The sequence below is a fragment of the Condylura cristata genome, unplaced genomic scaffold (assembly GCF_000260355.1).
Source record: "Condylura cristata isolate star-nosed mole 26May11 unplaced genomic scaffold, ConCri1.0 scaffold00007, whole genome shotgun sequence".
Classification (NCBI taxonomy): domain Eukaryota; kingdom Metazoa; phylum Chordata; class Mammalia; order Eulipotyphla; family Talpidae; genus Condylura; species Condylura cristata.
Genome location: NW_004567108.1, coordinates 36,751,097 through 36,764,983, shown reverse-complemented (window position 1 = coordinate 36,764,983; position 13,887 = coordinate 36,751,097). Strand labels below are relative to the sequence as shown.

Below are 13,887 nucleotides of genomic sequence, written 5' to 3'. Positions count from 1 at the left end.
ACTGGGGTACAGGCCGGAGATGCGGAGGATTCACCAGAGACAGAGCAGGGCACAGAACAGGCAGATCGATGACGAAACTGCTGAGGGGATCAGTGGGGGGGCCAGGAGAGGTCTGCTGCGTCATGTGGGTCACCTCCTTGGCTGGGGATTGAACTTGTGCTAAAGCAGCAAGTCTTTTCTTTTTTTCCAGGTGAACAAGTATTGCTGATATGTTTTTAAAAAGGGGTTTTATTAAAGTAGCAGTTCTTCAAACTTTTTGTTTTCCTTTACACCTTAAAAGTTACTAAAAAATCCGGGCCCCCCCTGGTGGCGCAGCAGGTTAAAGCGCTACACTAAGAAGTTAAAGCCACTTCTGCATGAGTTCGATCCCCGCCAGCCCCGGAGGAGATCCACATGGTGTGACAGACCTCTCCTGACCCTCCCGTTGCTCCCCTCAGCAGTGTACTTTGACATTCTGCCTGTTCTGTTTCCCCACTCTGTCTCTGGTGAATCCTCTCACTGCCCCTGCATTTCCGGCCTGTACCCTAGTTCTGTATGCATAAATAAACAAATCTAAAAAAGAAAAAATTACTGAAAAATCCAAAGAGCTTTAGTATATGTGAACTCACATTTATTTGTATCTACATATTATAAATCCAATACCATGTTAATAATTTTTATGTAAACTTATATTTTCCAAAATGAAAAATATTACTGAGAAATATGGAATTGTTTTTTTAAAAATCTCTTTAATGTATGGCTTAACAGATGACTATTGTCATCTCATATCTGCAAACTTCATTTCATATTTTGCCATGTTATTTTACATATACAACAAAAATGTGGTCACACAGACAACCAGTTTGAAAAGGAAAGAGTATTTTAATAAACTTTTTAGAAAATTGTTGCTATTCCCTTTTAATACATACCAAAGTTCTATAAGCAATAGATTCCTTAAAGGTTACCAGAAATGTAGAAACTAAAATAATCAATGAACATTTTGTATGCTGGTACATTATAACCTACTGGTCTAATTAGCACTTTCAGTGGATCTTTTTACCTGTGCCTGATTTTGTGACATCATGTACTGATCTTTTAGGAAATACTTATTCACTGAGTTATATAGATCATCCTCACTTGATACCTTTCATTATAAAATACCAAAAAAATCACTTTCACAAAAATGCCACTGACCTCACTAGAAAATTTGAAGTATTGGAGAACTCAAGGTCAAGATGCTAGACACTGGTCTTAAACTCTAATTTTCACTTTGAAGTTTGCATTTTTTTCATTGACAACAAATACCATAATACCATTAGTTGGTTCTTTGTGCAATAAAACTTATCTAGAATGCTTGTAAAACATTTATGAGGCTAAAGGAGCCATTACTAAAAAATACACTTTTAAAACTAAAAATAAGTGAACTTATTTTAAATGTGGAAAATGACAAAAGTATCTACAACAATGCCAAAAATTAGTATACTTACTGTAACAGACCTTGATTTTGTTCCATTTTGTCTTGAGTTTGCTAAGAAGAAAAATAATTTTTTTTCAAACTGATGAATGCTAATCCAATGTAACCAGCTAAAAATTTAACAGTTAAGATAATTCTTATGTTACTTTCTTAGCTTCTTTTAAAATCTATATTGTGGTTAAATATATCTAACATAAAATTTACATGTTAACCATTTTCAAGTGTATAATTCTGTGGTGCTATGTACATGCCTGATGACATGCCAACATCAGCACCATCTAGCTGCAGAACTTTTTAATCTTCTCCAACTGAAATTATACTCACCAAACACTAACTCCTCCCTTCTATTGCACCCCAACCCCTGATATCCACCCTTTTACTTTCAAAAACTGAATTTGACTATTCTGGGTATTCATTTAAGTGGCATCATAGAGTATTTCTCTCTTTGTAATTGACTCATTTCTGTTGGCATATGTCTTCAAGATTCATCCATGTTACTGCAAGTTATCAGTATTTCCTTTCTTTTTAAGGCCAAATAATACTCATTCCATTGTATGTCTATACCATATTTTGTATATTCACTCATCTGTTGAGATACTTGGGTTGCTTCCACCTTCTGCTGCAAATACTTCCATGAACATAAACATGCAAATATATTTTTGAGTTCCTGTTTTCACTTATTTTAGATATATACACAGAAATGGAATTTCTGAATCTAATTTTTTGAAGAATTACTATACTATTTTCCACAGTGCTTCCCCATTCTACGTTCCCATCAAACAATGAGCAAGAATTCTAACTTCTCCATATCCTCACCCACACTTGTTGGTATTATTTTGGTTTTTTAATATAGCTATTCTAATTAGTTTAAAGTAGTCACTCATTGTGTTTTCATATGTATTTCCCTAGCAACTAATGATGCTGAATATCTTTACGTGTGATTATCAGCCACCTATATATCTCTTTAGTGAAATGTCTCTAAGTTCTTCACCATTTTAAAATCTGGTAAATTTTTTTAAATTGTTGACCAGTAGATCTTTATATGAAATAGCTGAGTTTCAACAAGGATGGCTAAGGAGGAAAAAAATGAGTAAAAGATTAAAGCAGCAGCAAAATAACAGACAAAAAGAATTATCATTAATAATTCACCATTCCATGGGAGCATTTCCAATTTTTAACAATTATGTAATTAATCAATTATGACACACCTGTAACACTGCATCCTCACTATGAACAGACATCATCTTGTTTTCACTCATTTGTTTTTGTGGATCTTTTTTGAGTTTGAATTTAACTTGAATTTCTGGAGAAGGAGCATCTACAATGAAATATAATCATTTCCAACAGTTTTACTGCTCTGCTATGACAATGACCCAACGTTTTTTATATATACTGCAAAATGTTATTAAAAATTATTTTATAGGCCCTCCCTGGTGGCACAGCGGGTTAAAGCACAGCACAAAGAAGCTTAAGCCACTTCCACATGAGTTCGATCCCCACCTGCCCTAGAGGAGATCCACATGGCATGAGTTTGATCCCCGCCTGCCCCAGAGGTGACCACATGGTGCAGCAGACCTCTCCTGACCCACCCGCTGCTCCCCTCAGCAGTGTACTTCGTCAATCTGCCTATTCTGCTCCCCACTCTGTTCCTGGTGAATCTCTCACCCTCCGCGTCTCTGGCCTGTACCCCAGTTCTGTATGAATAAATAAATAAATCTTTAAAAAAAATTATTTTATAAACCATAATTTCCTAACTGCTACTTTTAAGTATCAAGGTTTTAAGTCATTAAAGAGGAAGAAACACATACTACACTCAACAAAACATTCCTTATATTTCTTTGCTTCAGGATGAACAAACAGAAAAAATGTGTATAGAAAATTATGTTATGTAAACTCTGGGTCTCCCTGGTGGTGCAATGGGTTAAGCCACAGCCCTGTGAAGCTATCCACAGCCACTGCATTACGAGTTTGATTCCTGGCCAGGGGGGTGACCTACATGTCACAGAAGACCTCTTCTGTCTTTCTCACTGCTCCCTTCAACAATGTATTTCAGTAGATCCACCTTTTCTGCTCCTTACTGTCTCTAATGAATCCTCTCATATCCCACACCTCTATCTTGCACCCCAGCTCTTGTATGCATAAATAAATAAATCTTAAAAGAAAATTATGTAGATTTGAACCCAACTAGAAAGAATATTTTCTCTTTTTTATTCCATCTTAGGTTATTTTTTTTTAAATCCACAATGCTAGTATATAATCCAAAGAAAATATAACTGATTAACCAAGTGAAAAAAATGATGTTAGGTAAACTACCTTCCTGTATGTCAAATATTCTAAAGATATATAATGATATAAATATAAAATATCATATATATAAGTGAAAATAAGGGTAATATGTTTATGCTCTTGAGGTGGGTCTTTACAGTAACACAGCTTAGGGTATATATATATATATACACACACACACACACACACACAATATCTACCTGTAAGAAACGAACTCTATGAAATGGTAAAGAACAACACTAAATCAAAAAGGAAAAATTAATCAAACAATAATACTTAGGAAATTAAGGAACTACTTAGTGAAAAGAATAACTTACCACCTTTACACATACCAGAATGAAGACTGAACTCAGATCTATGAGACGTTTCTTGATCAAGGTGCAACCTGTCAAATAGCAAAACAGAAGGCACAACTTATCATGTTTCCTAAACAAAAAACTAACAATTCAGCTATCATTTTTATTACAACTAGCCTTGCTAACATTCGTAATTATACTACCACTAATATTTCTATTTCAAAGCATTTTTTAGAAATGTACCCTTTAGTTTAAAACTTCCCTAATTTATGAAAAATAAAGAAGTTTTCACAGTCAAGTTCATTTTTTTTTAAAGATTTATTTATTTATTCATATGGAACTGGGGTACAGGCCAGAGACGTGAAGGGTGAGAGGATTCACCAGAGACAGAGAGAAGAGCAGAACAGGCAGATCCACAAAGTACACTGCTGAGGGGAGCAGCGGGTGGGTCAGGAGAGGTCTGCCTCGCCATGTGGATCTCCTCCAGGGCAGGCAGGAATCAAACTCAGGTGGAAGTGGCTTTAGCTTCTTAGTGTTTAACCTGCTGGCCACCAGGGAGGGCCCTCAAGTTCATTTTTACCAATATTCTGATATGTGAGTGTGTGCGCGTGTATTTTGGAGTATGGGATAAATATCAATATAGTTTTTCAACAGAGATAAAACTAGGAAATTATTTGAGTGGATTGTTTTTTTTCCTTGCCATTTTCCCAAAACCACAGAGAATTTGAGATTAAAATTACAGGGTTAAATCTGTGTGGGTATTTTCACAATATCCAATGACAATTCCCAGTCATAGGAAACAGCTTTACAGCAATCAGGCTAACACTTTAAGAGAAATCTATCTTCCTGTTCATATGAATCAGCATGAGGAAATGGGGTGGGAAAGGTACATGAGAATCCTGGAGAAAAGAGAGCTGGAAAAGTGAATGACAATATTTATTTTGTGTGTGATTCAACATAAGTCTCAGGCTTAACCCTGAGCTGTTCATATGCAGAGATCAGAGAAGCATAACAAAGTAAGTTTAGAGAACTATATGGTACTAACTACTGCCCAATTTCTGTATTACCCTTTGAATGGCACATGAGTAGGAAGATCCAAAGCATAGTAAAGGTTCTGAAAATTGGATTGATGTAACCACAACCACAGAAGGAAAACAGAACATGCAGTCAGAATCTAATCAGCTCGCTTGCCTATCAAAATAAGCAAAAATGAACACCCTCTGGAGGATTTTAACAAGACTAAGAATCTAGAATATAATATTCAAAATATATAGGCTATAATCTTATCTCTTGGTCTGGCTAATTCCCAACCCACCTTCAAGTCTCCATGCAAAGATCTACCCTAGAAACTATAAAGGGCCGCCTGGGTTATGGGCATACTTTCCTGACCTTCCCACATTTATATTGCAATGTATTTGTCTATCTAGCCTAGCTCAAGGTAACTGGCCCATCTCTTCTGACTTTCTGGTAGGTTTCTCAAAGACAATGGCTTCATCTCATCTGACTTCTCCCACTATCTAATATAGAAAATGAGAGAGATTCAAGGTTTTGTGAAATTGAGCTATCCCAGGGCTCTCCCTGGTGGTGCAACTGGTTAAAGCACTGCCTTATGAAGCTCTCCCAAGCCACTTCAGCACTAGTTCTATCCCCGGCCAGGGAGCTGACCCACGTGGTGTGCAGACCTGTCCTGGCCTGCCCGCTGCTCCCCTCATTAGTGTACTTCATCGATCTGCCTGTTCTGCTCCCCACTCTGTCCCTGGTGAATCCTCTAGCCACCCCAGCACCTCTGGCCTGTACCCCAGTTCTGTAAGCATAAATAAATAAGTCTTTAAAAAAAGAAAGACAAGAAAAAAAGCTAAATTGACCACCCTTCCCTTTTTTTTTTTTTTTTTAATGAAATGGGTACCCACTTCCAGCTTGGGAGTAACCAGTTCGGGGGCGAACACATTTTACTCCTGAGACAAATTCTTTTCACTACCTCCTATTCCTGGGCTATACGTTGCTGGAAGCAAAATCCACCTGATTCAGTCCCAACACTTTCTTGGGTGTGCAAAAAGACTCACGGGCCTCGGTTGGGAGAAAAGCCTTTTTGAAGCGCCATAGAAGTCACCTATTAGAAAGCTGGCTCTGTCCTAAATTGGGGACATGACGCTATGGTCTTTCTTACAAGTTCTGGGCTCAGGCCTAGCTGTCCCCAAGGGTCTGCAGCCAGTAGCAATTCCTACTCAAAGCCGGGGCCAACCCGCCACCGGCGCCTGGGGAACTGAGTCACTGTCTCCAGGCCTGCGTGAACGGCGGTCACCTTCTCCAGCGCAGCTCCTCTTCCTCCAGGTCGCTGTCGGTCACCGACCCCTCTATCACCGTCTCATCGCTGTCCCAGTCGGGGGTCTGGGCGCCCTCCTCCATCTTTGCCTCGCACTCGAGGACTTTAATTTTTCTTTTTCGAACCATCCCTCCACTTCCAGCAGAAAGCCGAGGATGGGGAAAGCAGGGGGGCAGCGCCGAGGGTCAGGGGAAATGTGAGTCAGGAGTAAATCTGTGGTGCTGCCTGGCCACTGCCACACACGCCGGGCTGAAACCCGCGCTGGGCCGTCCGTGGGCCGAGGCGTTCCCGCTCGGCGCTCTCGCCGCGCGACGCCAGCAGGGGGAGCCGCGCGCCGGTGCGGCCACGCGCTCGTTCCCGCGGCCGGAAGTGGCCGCTGGCTCGCTAGGTCGGCTCAGGGTTTCGGGCCGCCTCGGGCGGGGCCCACTGCCGCGTCAGCTGTTCCTATTGGCTCGCTAAAACGAGGCGGGGTCGAGGCGGTTGCCGCCCCACCCGGGAGGCGGCGGGCTGAGCGGGAAAGAGACGTGGGTCACGTCACCTGCCTGTACCCGGTATCCCGACCCTCAGACCCTACAGTTCCCGCCGAACCGCCAGCCCCGGCTCTCACTCTGACGTTCTCAACGATCCAGGAGGACCCAGACTTTCACGTAGGACAGATACCAGATAAATGGGACACTTTCTTTCCGATAGGTTGAAACACTTGAAATACAGAAATCCAGTTTTAGTTGAAAATAAAAAGTGACTACTTTTACAGATTGGTAAGCATCATTTCATTATTCTAAGAATAATAAATGGAGGGGGAATGACCTGCTTTTCTTACATGATTGGAAATTCAGAATAGATTGATGAAAAGTTGATAGAAAAATCATGGAAAAACAAATACGAGATGATTTTTAAAAGTCACCATTTTAATTTTTAGATTCATTTGAAGCTAAATGAATTTTTTCGAGACAATGAAATTAGGCCGTCAGTGGCTGTAATAGTTGGGCAGAGCAGTGAAAAGTTTCCAAAGAACGAGACCTCTTTGTTTTATCACACCTATCCATTGACCTCTTTGTTTTATCACACCTATCCATTGACCTCTTTGTTTTATCACACCTATCCATTGACCCTCTTTGTTTTATCACACCTATCCACTCATATCCTGCGAGTTTAAATCAGGCCAAAATTCCTAGGTAAAAAGACTGATGGGGAATTTAATAATGAATAAGTCAGACTGGCAACACTTTAGTCCACTTATAAACTTTAACATCACTGAAAGTGAGGCAACCAAATACCATGTTCCTCCTGGCAAGACACAGTAAAAGTAAATGAAATAAGAAATATTCTTGACTGAGAAAAAGACGTTTAAAACCAAAACTTTAATCTGATGAGCAAATATTTATATAGCAGGGTGGGGTAGGGTTGAATGTAGAGGAATGTTTAACACCAAAAAGATAAAGTTAACCAAGTCAACAATTGAGAAATTCTACAAATGATGTGGCTTCTTTCAATAATCAAATATCACGGGATAGGAAAGAAGGAATTCAATAAAAGGTGGGGAAATCCAAGAAGTTAAAAAAGAAATTGATTGTTTGTAGAAATAACTAATATAGAATGAATTAGCCAGAAAACATTGAGAAGAGCATTGCATCTTTTTTAAGCCAACAAATATTTGTAAAATGAAAGTAATATAAGGCAGAATAATATCAAATTTTGAATTTTTGAGGAACAGTAAACTCATAAAACGACACCAAGTAATTCTTAAGAACTATGACTAAATTTTCATTTTTTAATTTCATTTGATGTCCCAGTCTTCCAAGAAAAAGCCTATTTGGGAATTCTTGTATTAAAAATAGAATATCTGTTTCACCATCTCAAATTTTCATTAGCAAGAAAATTTCCAAAATCATATCCAATAGCTTGTATACAAACCACAAGAGCTAGTGAGACCCAGTGCCCTGCAGGGGGGACTGAAAACAAGGACACTTTTTATTGGCTTTTCCTCCTAGGGGGTGACAATAACAAGTAAATGAGTAAATAAAATAGGGAGTGATGTGTGCCCCCTCCTAAAATAAATAGGTTACTGAGATAGAGAACATAGTCAGAGATAGTCTCTCTGAGGAGGTGACCTAAGACCATTAGTGCAAAGTATCTGACCTGTCCTAGGACTTGAGGGAAAGTGGGCATGCTTGGAGTAGGAGAAAAGAGTGATGTGAGGTGGGACCTTGGCACAAAACAGGAGGTAGATTATGTGCAATGCATAATGGTTAATTTGGAAGTGAATTTTGAAAAAGAAATCTTATTATTTTGTGGTTCCACATATACTTTGCTTTCATGAGAACAGTTCTTTCCTGGGAACAGTTTTATTGCATTTACAGCTTAGCCAGGTTACTTTAAATACCAGAATTGTGAGAAATGAGGCTTTCATGGAATATTTGATTTATTATAGATATAACACAACATTCAATAACATTTAATCATCTCAATTCAACAGTTACTTTTCACCTGAGAAAATACCTCCCAAATAAATCTATATATAGCTTGCACCAGGTAGTCTGTAATAGGAATTTTTAAATATATTTCCAAGAAGAACCCACTTTTTCTCACTTAGACAATTTTTAGAAATAAGTTGCTGGTCATTAGTTAAGCAATTCACATGGTATTCAGCACAAATAAGTTTTATGAATAAAAAAAGTGAATGAATAAATATGTAACAAAAATCAGGATATCTGAGACTTTTTCTCAAAAGCTGCAAATCAAAGATTTTATTAATTTAATTTTTTAAGGGGAGTTTTATATACATTAAGGTCACATTCTGAAGTTACTAGAACAACATGAATTTGGGGTATCCCGAGAAACTAAACAACAGTATTTATGGTTTAGTAAACAACAGTGTTTTTGTATGCAGTATTTGTTGTGTCTTATATATCTCTGTTTAAGCCATGAAGATATCCTTCCATTTAGAACATTATTGTAAAAACTTCACATTTTGCTCTATGATTTATCTTAAATTATGTTTCATCTATTTAATGACACGGTTTCATTTGGTATGTTTAATGACATGGTTCATTTTTCCCCATAGGGATATCCAGTTGTTCTAACAGCTTGTGTTAAAGAGATTAACCATTCCTCTTTTAAATGACTTGGCACTTCCACTTATTTTAAAAAGTCACAGCATGTGTCCTGAGACATGAAAACTACCAGGGTTAGGTTAAGTATTAACAAAGCATAGACTAAAGGGTGAGTGCACTGTTAGGTGAATGTGGACTCTTCTTCTTCCATCTGTATTATGAAAAAAAATGTGAATATATGCCCTTTGCTTTAAAATATTACACTGTGGGCAATCATTAAGAAAGGGAAGATGACTCAGAAGTGGAAAGCATTAAACAAGACAAGACAAGACTGAAAAAGAATAGTTGTCCAGACAGAGACTGGTATCTGATTCATACCTGAGAAACTTTATGGACAAGAAACCATGGTTGGCGCAGGGAGAGATCAGGGTGTCCTTCCAAAACTTATTGGGACAAAGAGCTAGCTAGGGCATTTTGTCTGAAGCTGATTATCATGAGTGATTTTATAATGTTTGGGGAAGCTGAGCCGCCACTGGTTACCCCTCACCTGGACTTCCCTTACCATGGGACTACATACTCCACTTGGGGACCCCTTAGTCCATCGCTGGAACGGAGACACAAAAGTCCATGACCATCTTCTCTGCTGAAACTGTTCTCCCTCTAAACTACCTTTTGGTCAGGATATAACTGGGCTTGTTTTCTCTTGAGCATCCCCTAGCTAGCTCTTTGTCCCAATAAATTTTGGAAGGACACCCTGATCTCTCCCTGCGCCAACCATGGTTTCTTGTCCATTAAGTTTCTCAGGTAGGAATCAGATACCAGTCTCTGTCTGGACAACTATACTTTTCAGTCTTGTCTCATCTTGTTTTATGTCTTAAGAACATTGCTACTTCCTTTGCCCCCATTTGCTGTCACCCCACACTCCTACCTTGGAGAGGTCAAACTCTGTGGTTAGCTAAGGGGAGGAGGACCACCAAGAAAGAAAGAATTATCTGGAGAATATTTTGGAAGTATCACTTCTCTGAGAGTCTTACTTGGAAGAAAGTGAGTTTGTCCTTCATTCAAAAATACAGACACTATGCACCTTCCTGGTAGCACAAGGGGTTAAGTCTCAGCACTATCAAGCTTTTGGCAGTTACACATCATGAATTAGATGCCAGAGAGGGAGCTAACCCACATGGTGCAGACCCCTCTGCCTTGCTCACTGCCCTCCTCAGAGTGTATTTCAGTTGATCTACCTGTTCTGCTCCCCACTCTGTCCTGGTGAATCCTCTCACCCCCACTCCTCTGGCCTATACCAGTTCTTGTTTGCATAAATAAAATTAGTCTTAAAAATACACAGGCATTATATTTGGAAGAACATGTAAAAGGTGGAAGAGTAAAAAACAGAAGGTAAAATGACTGCTGAAAGATAAAGGCATCAGAACACAGGAGAGGGCGGTGGCCTCCCCATTGGACTATGGTCACGGAGAGCCATTGTCTGTGCAAAACCACCTCAGCCTACACGCCTGCCCATGTGGATTGATGACTACTTTTATGACCATGAAAACTAGCTTGTAAAATAATGAACTGAACCTCAACTTTGAACTCCCATAAAGAAATCATGCAATTTTTCTCCTGGTCGGGGTCCACTACCAACTAAAAGCCAGCCCCAGGTTTCTACCATTCTGTGCCTGTGCTTTGACATTAATCTCTCTACCTGGAATGTACTTTGTCCCTTCTCTGTGGAAAACTGCTCACTTTTCCCTAATTCACTTTAATGATTTCCTTTACTGAGCCACAGATCCTCTTGCAGAAACATTGCCCACGTCTGCTAATTTTATACACATTCATGTTTTCTCATTGTACCAACGAGGGAAAAAAAGACCAACAGTCATCTTAGTCTTTGTTTTATCAATATTTAACTCTGGCAGTTGTCATAATCAGAGAACATGCTGTCACTTAAAAATAAGTGGAAGTGAGTGGGGAATGGGATCAAAAACGGGGGGGGGATGGGGAAGGAAGTGCACGGGATTATGGTGATGGCACACGGGTGACTTGGTGATGGGAAACCCGCGGGGATTACAATTGAGATGGGGGGGGAAATGTACAAAATGATGTAAAAATAAACTGTTATAAAAAAAATAAGTGGAAGTGCCAATTAAATGAAGACGGCTACCCTTTTAGCAAAAGGAGCTGAAACAACTGGATATCCATATGGAGAGAAAAATGAACCTACCCCCCACCTTATTACAAACACACGCACTAATTTGAACAGCAGCTGATAATCCAGTGATTCTCCTACTAGAATAAGCTCTGATACAGGTGCCAGACACATGCACAACATTTCACAATCCCAAAGTGAAACAACTACATTGTCCCTCCATGGGAGAATAGACCTAAATGTTCTTCAGGAGGAAAATGTATAAGTAATTTGTATATACTATATGATGGGTTACCTTATGACTAAGCAAAGGCATGAACTTGTCAGATACCATGCCTACAAAATTTAAAAACAAATAAAACTAAATAATATATATGTATGTATTATTTTATTTTGGTAAAACTCAAAATAAAAGGATAAGTTAAAAATAAAAGCTATGGGCCCTCCCTGGTGGCGCAGCGGGTTAAAGCACTGCACTGAGAAACTAAAGCCACCTCCGCATGAGTTCGATTCCCGCCTGCCCCGGAGGCGACCACATGGCGAGGTAGACCTCTCCTGACCCGCCCGCTGCTCCCCTCAGCAGTGTACTTCGTCGATTTGCCTGTTCTGCTCCCCACTCTGTCTCTGGTGAATCCTCTCACCCTCCGCGTCTCTGGCCTGTACCCCAGTTCTGTACGAATAAATAAATAAATCTTTAAAAAAATAATAAAAAAATAAAAGCTAGGATAGTGGCCACCCCTCTGGGAGAGGAAGATGAATGGTATGTGGCTTATCTTCACAGGAACCCAGAAAATTAATAATGTAATTTGTTTTGAGTTTGTGTTTGAGTTTAAGGTGTCCAGAATGCTTGCACTGTTTTTTTGAAACCTGACCTGGAATTTCAGCCACATTTCAGATGCCTTCAGAGCAATAACCTTTAAAAATTTAACATTCGTTATTTAGTTAACAAATAAATGTGAAATGCTAATGCATGTTTCAACTATGTGAACATTGCACCTCCTTAATCAGTTTTACTTCCTTACTATATTTTGAAAACATACTTCCTGTCTCCATGTTTAGGCTCATTCTTATTTTCCCCCACAGTTCAAAGGTTCCTTTGAGCTTTATTTCAATAACTAAAGGCCTTGGGCAAAATGGAATGTTGATTTTTCTACAGCTCTAGAGCAACATCTAGTGGGTTTAAGATAGCATAAGACAAACATTTCCCTATATAGTTTTAAAAATAACAATTTTTAACCAAAAGATTAAGAGTGCTACATGAATTAGGTAAATCTACTTCTGCAAACTTGGACTATTTTTGTTCAAATTTGGCTTGTAGGAAAGGGAAATAGGAATATTTCTGAAAATTCTTGAGGTAGGGAGATAGTAAATATGAAGTGGTGTTAAGGGAGAACCTTTTCGATCAGACATCACATGTATTTTAAAGCTCTAATGGGCCCTCCCTCATGGCATAACACAGCAGTGTGTTAAATACAGCATTGTGAGGCTATCCTCAGCCACTGCTGCACAAGTTGGATCCCGGGCCCTGTGACCCACATGGCGCAGCAGACCTCTCCTGACCCGCCCGTTGTGCCCCGCAGCAGTATATTTCAGTCCATCTGCCTGTTCTTCTCCCCACTCTGTCTACGGTGAATCTTCTGACCCCCGCACTTCTGGCCTGTACCCTAGTTCTTGCATGCATAAATAAATAAATACAGCTTTAAAAAATTAAAATAATGCTCTATTAAATAAAATAGTCTTAGGATGGAGCAAAGACAGATAAATACCTCAGTGATAGAAAATGGGAACCCTCTAAATAGATCCATGCATGTGTGAAATTTTTGGTAATGAACATCAGTTGGGAAGAGAAGAAATAATTTAAAAATAATGTTGGAACAAGTTATTCATGTACAAAATATTAAATTTGGGTCCATAACTCAAATTATATACAAAATCAATTTCAGACAGGTCAATGGAAAAAAAAAAACAAATTTTTAAGACATTTAGAAGAAAATGTTAATTATTTTTATAAACTCAAGGTAGGGAAGGGTTTTGTAAATAAGATAGAAAAAGTAAAATTCATAAGTAAAAGGTTGATAAGATAAGGAAAGAGTGAAAGATAAAAGCAATCCACAAACTCCACAAAGAGAAGGTATTTGCAAAACAAATAGCCAGGATATTAATATCCAGAATAAAAGAACTCTTCTAAAAGAGGAAAAATTCAAACAATCTCATAGAAGATGTGCAAAGGTTGCCAAGAGGCATTTCACAAAATGAAAACATGGTTAGTGGTTAAGCACATGAAAAAATGTTCAACTTCATTTGCAATAAGGAAAATTGAAAATATTATCATT

At 38.8% G+C, this 13,887-nt stretch overlaps 1 protein-coding gene across 1 annotated transcript in view; it reads right to left on the bottom strand.

Moving 5' to 3' along the window:
- The window catches only part of ANKRD31 (ankyrin repeat domain 31), a 77,797-nt gene extending 71,356 nt beyond the window's left edge, over positions 1 to 6,441 (bottom strand). The window contains 4 exon segments of the mRNA XM_004678444.1: positions 1,467 to 1,507; positions 2,662 to 2,771; positions 4,060 to 4,124; positions 6,338 to 6,441. Coding sequence (XP_004678501.1) covers positions 1,467 to 1,507; positions 2,662 to 2,771; positions 4,060 to 4,124; positions 6,338 to 6,441 — 320 coding nt within the window.
- Between the last annotated feature and the right edge of the window lie 7,446 nt (positions 6,442 to 13,887).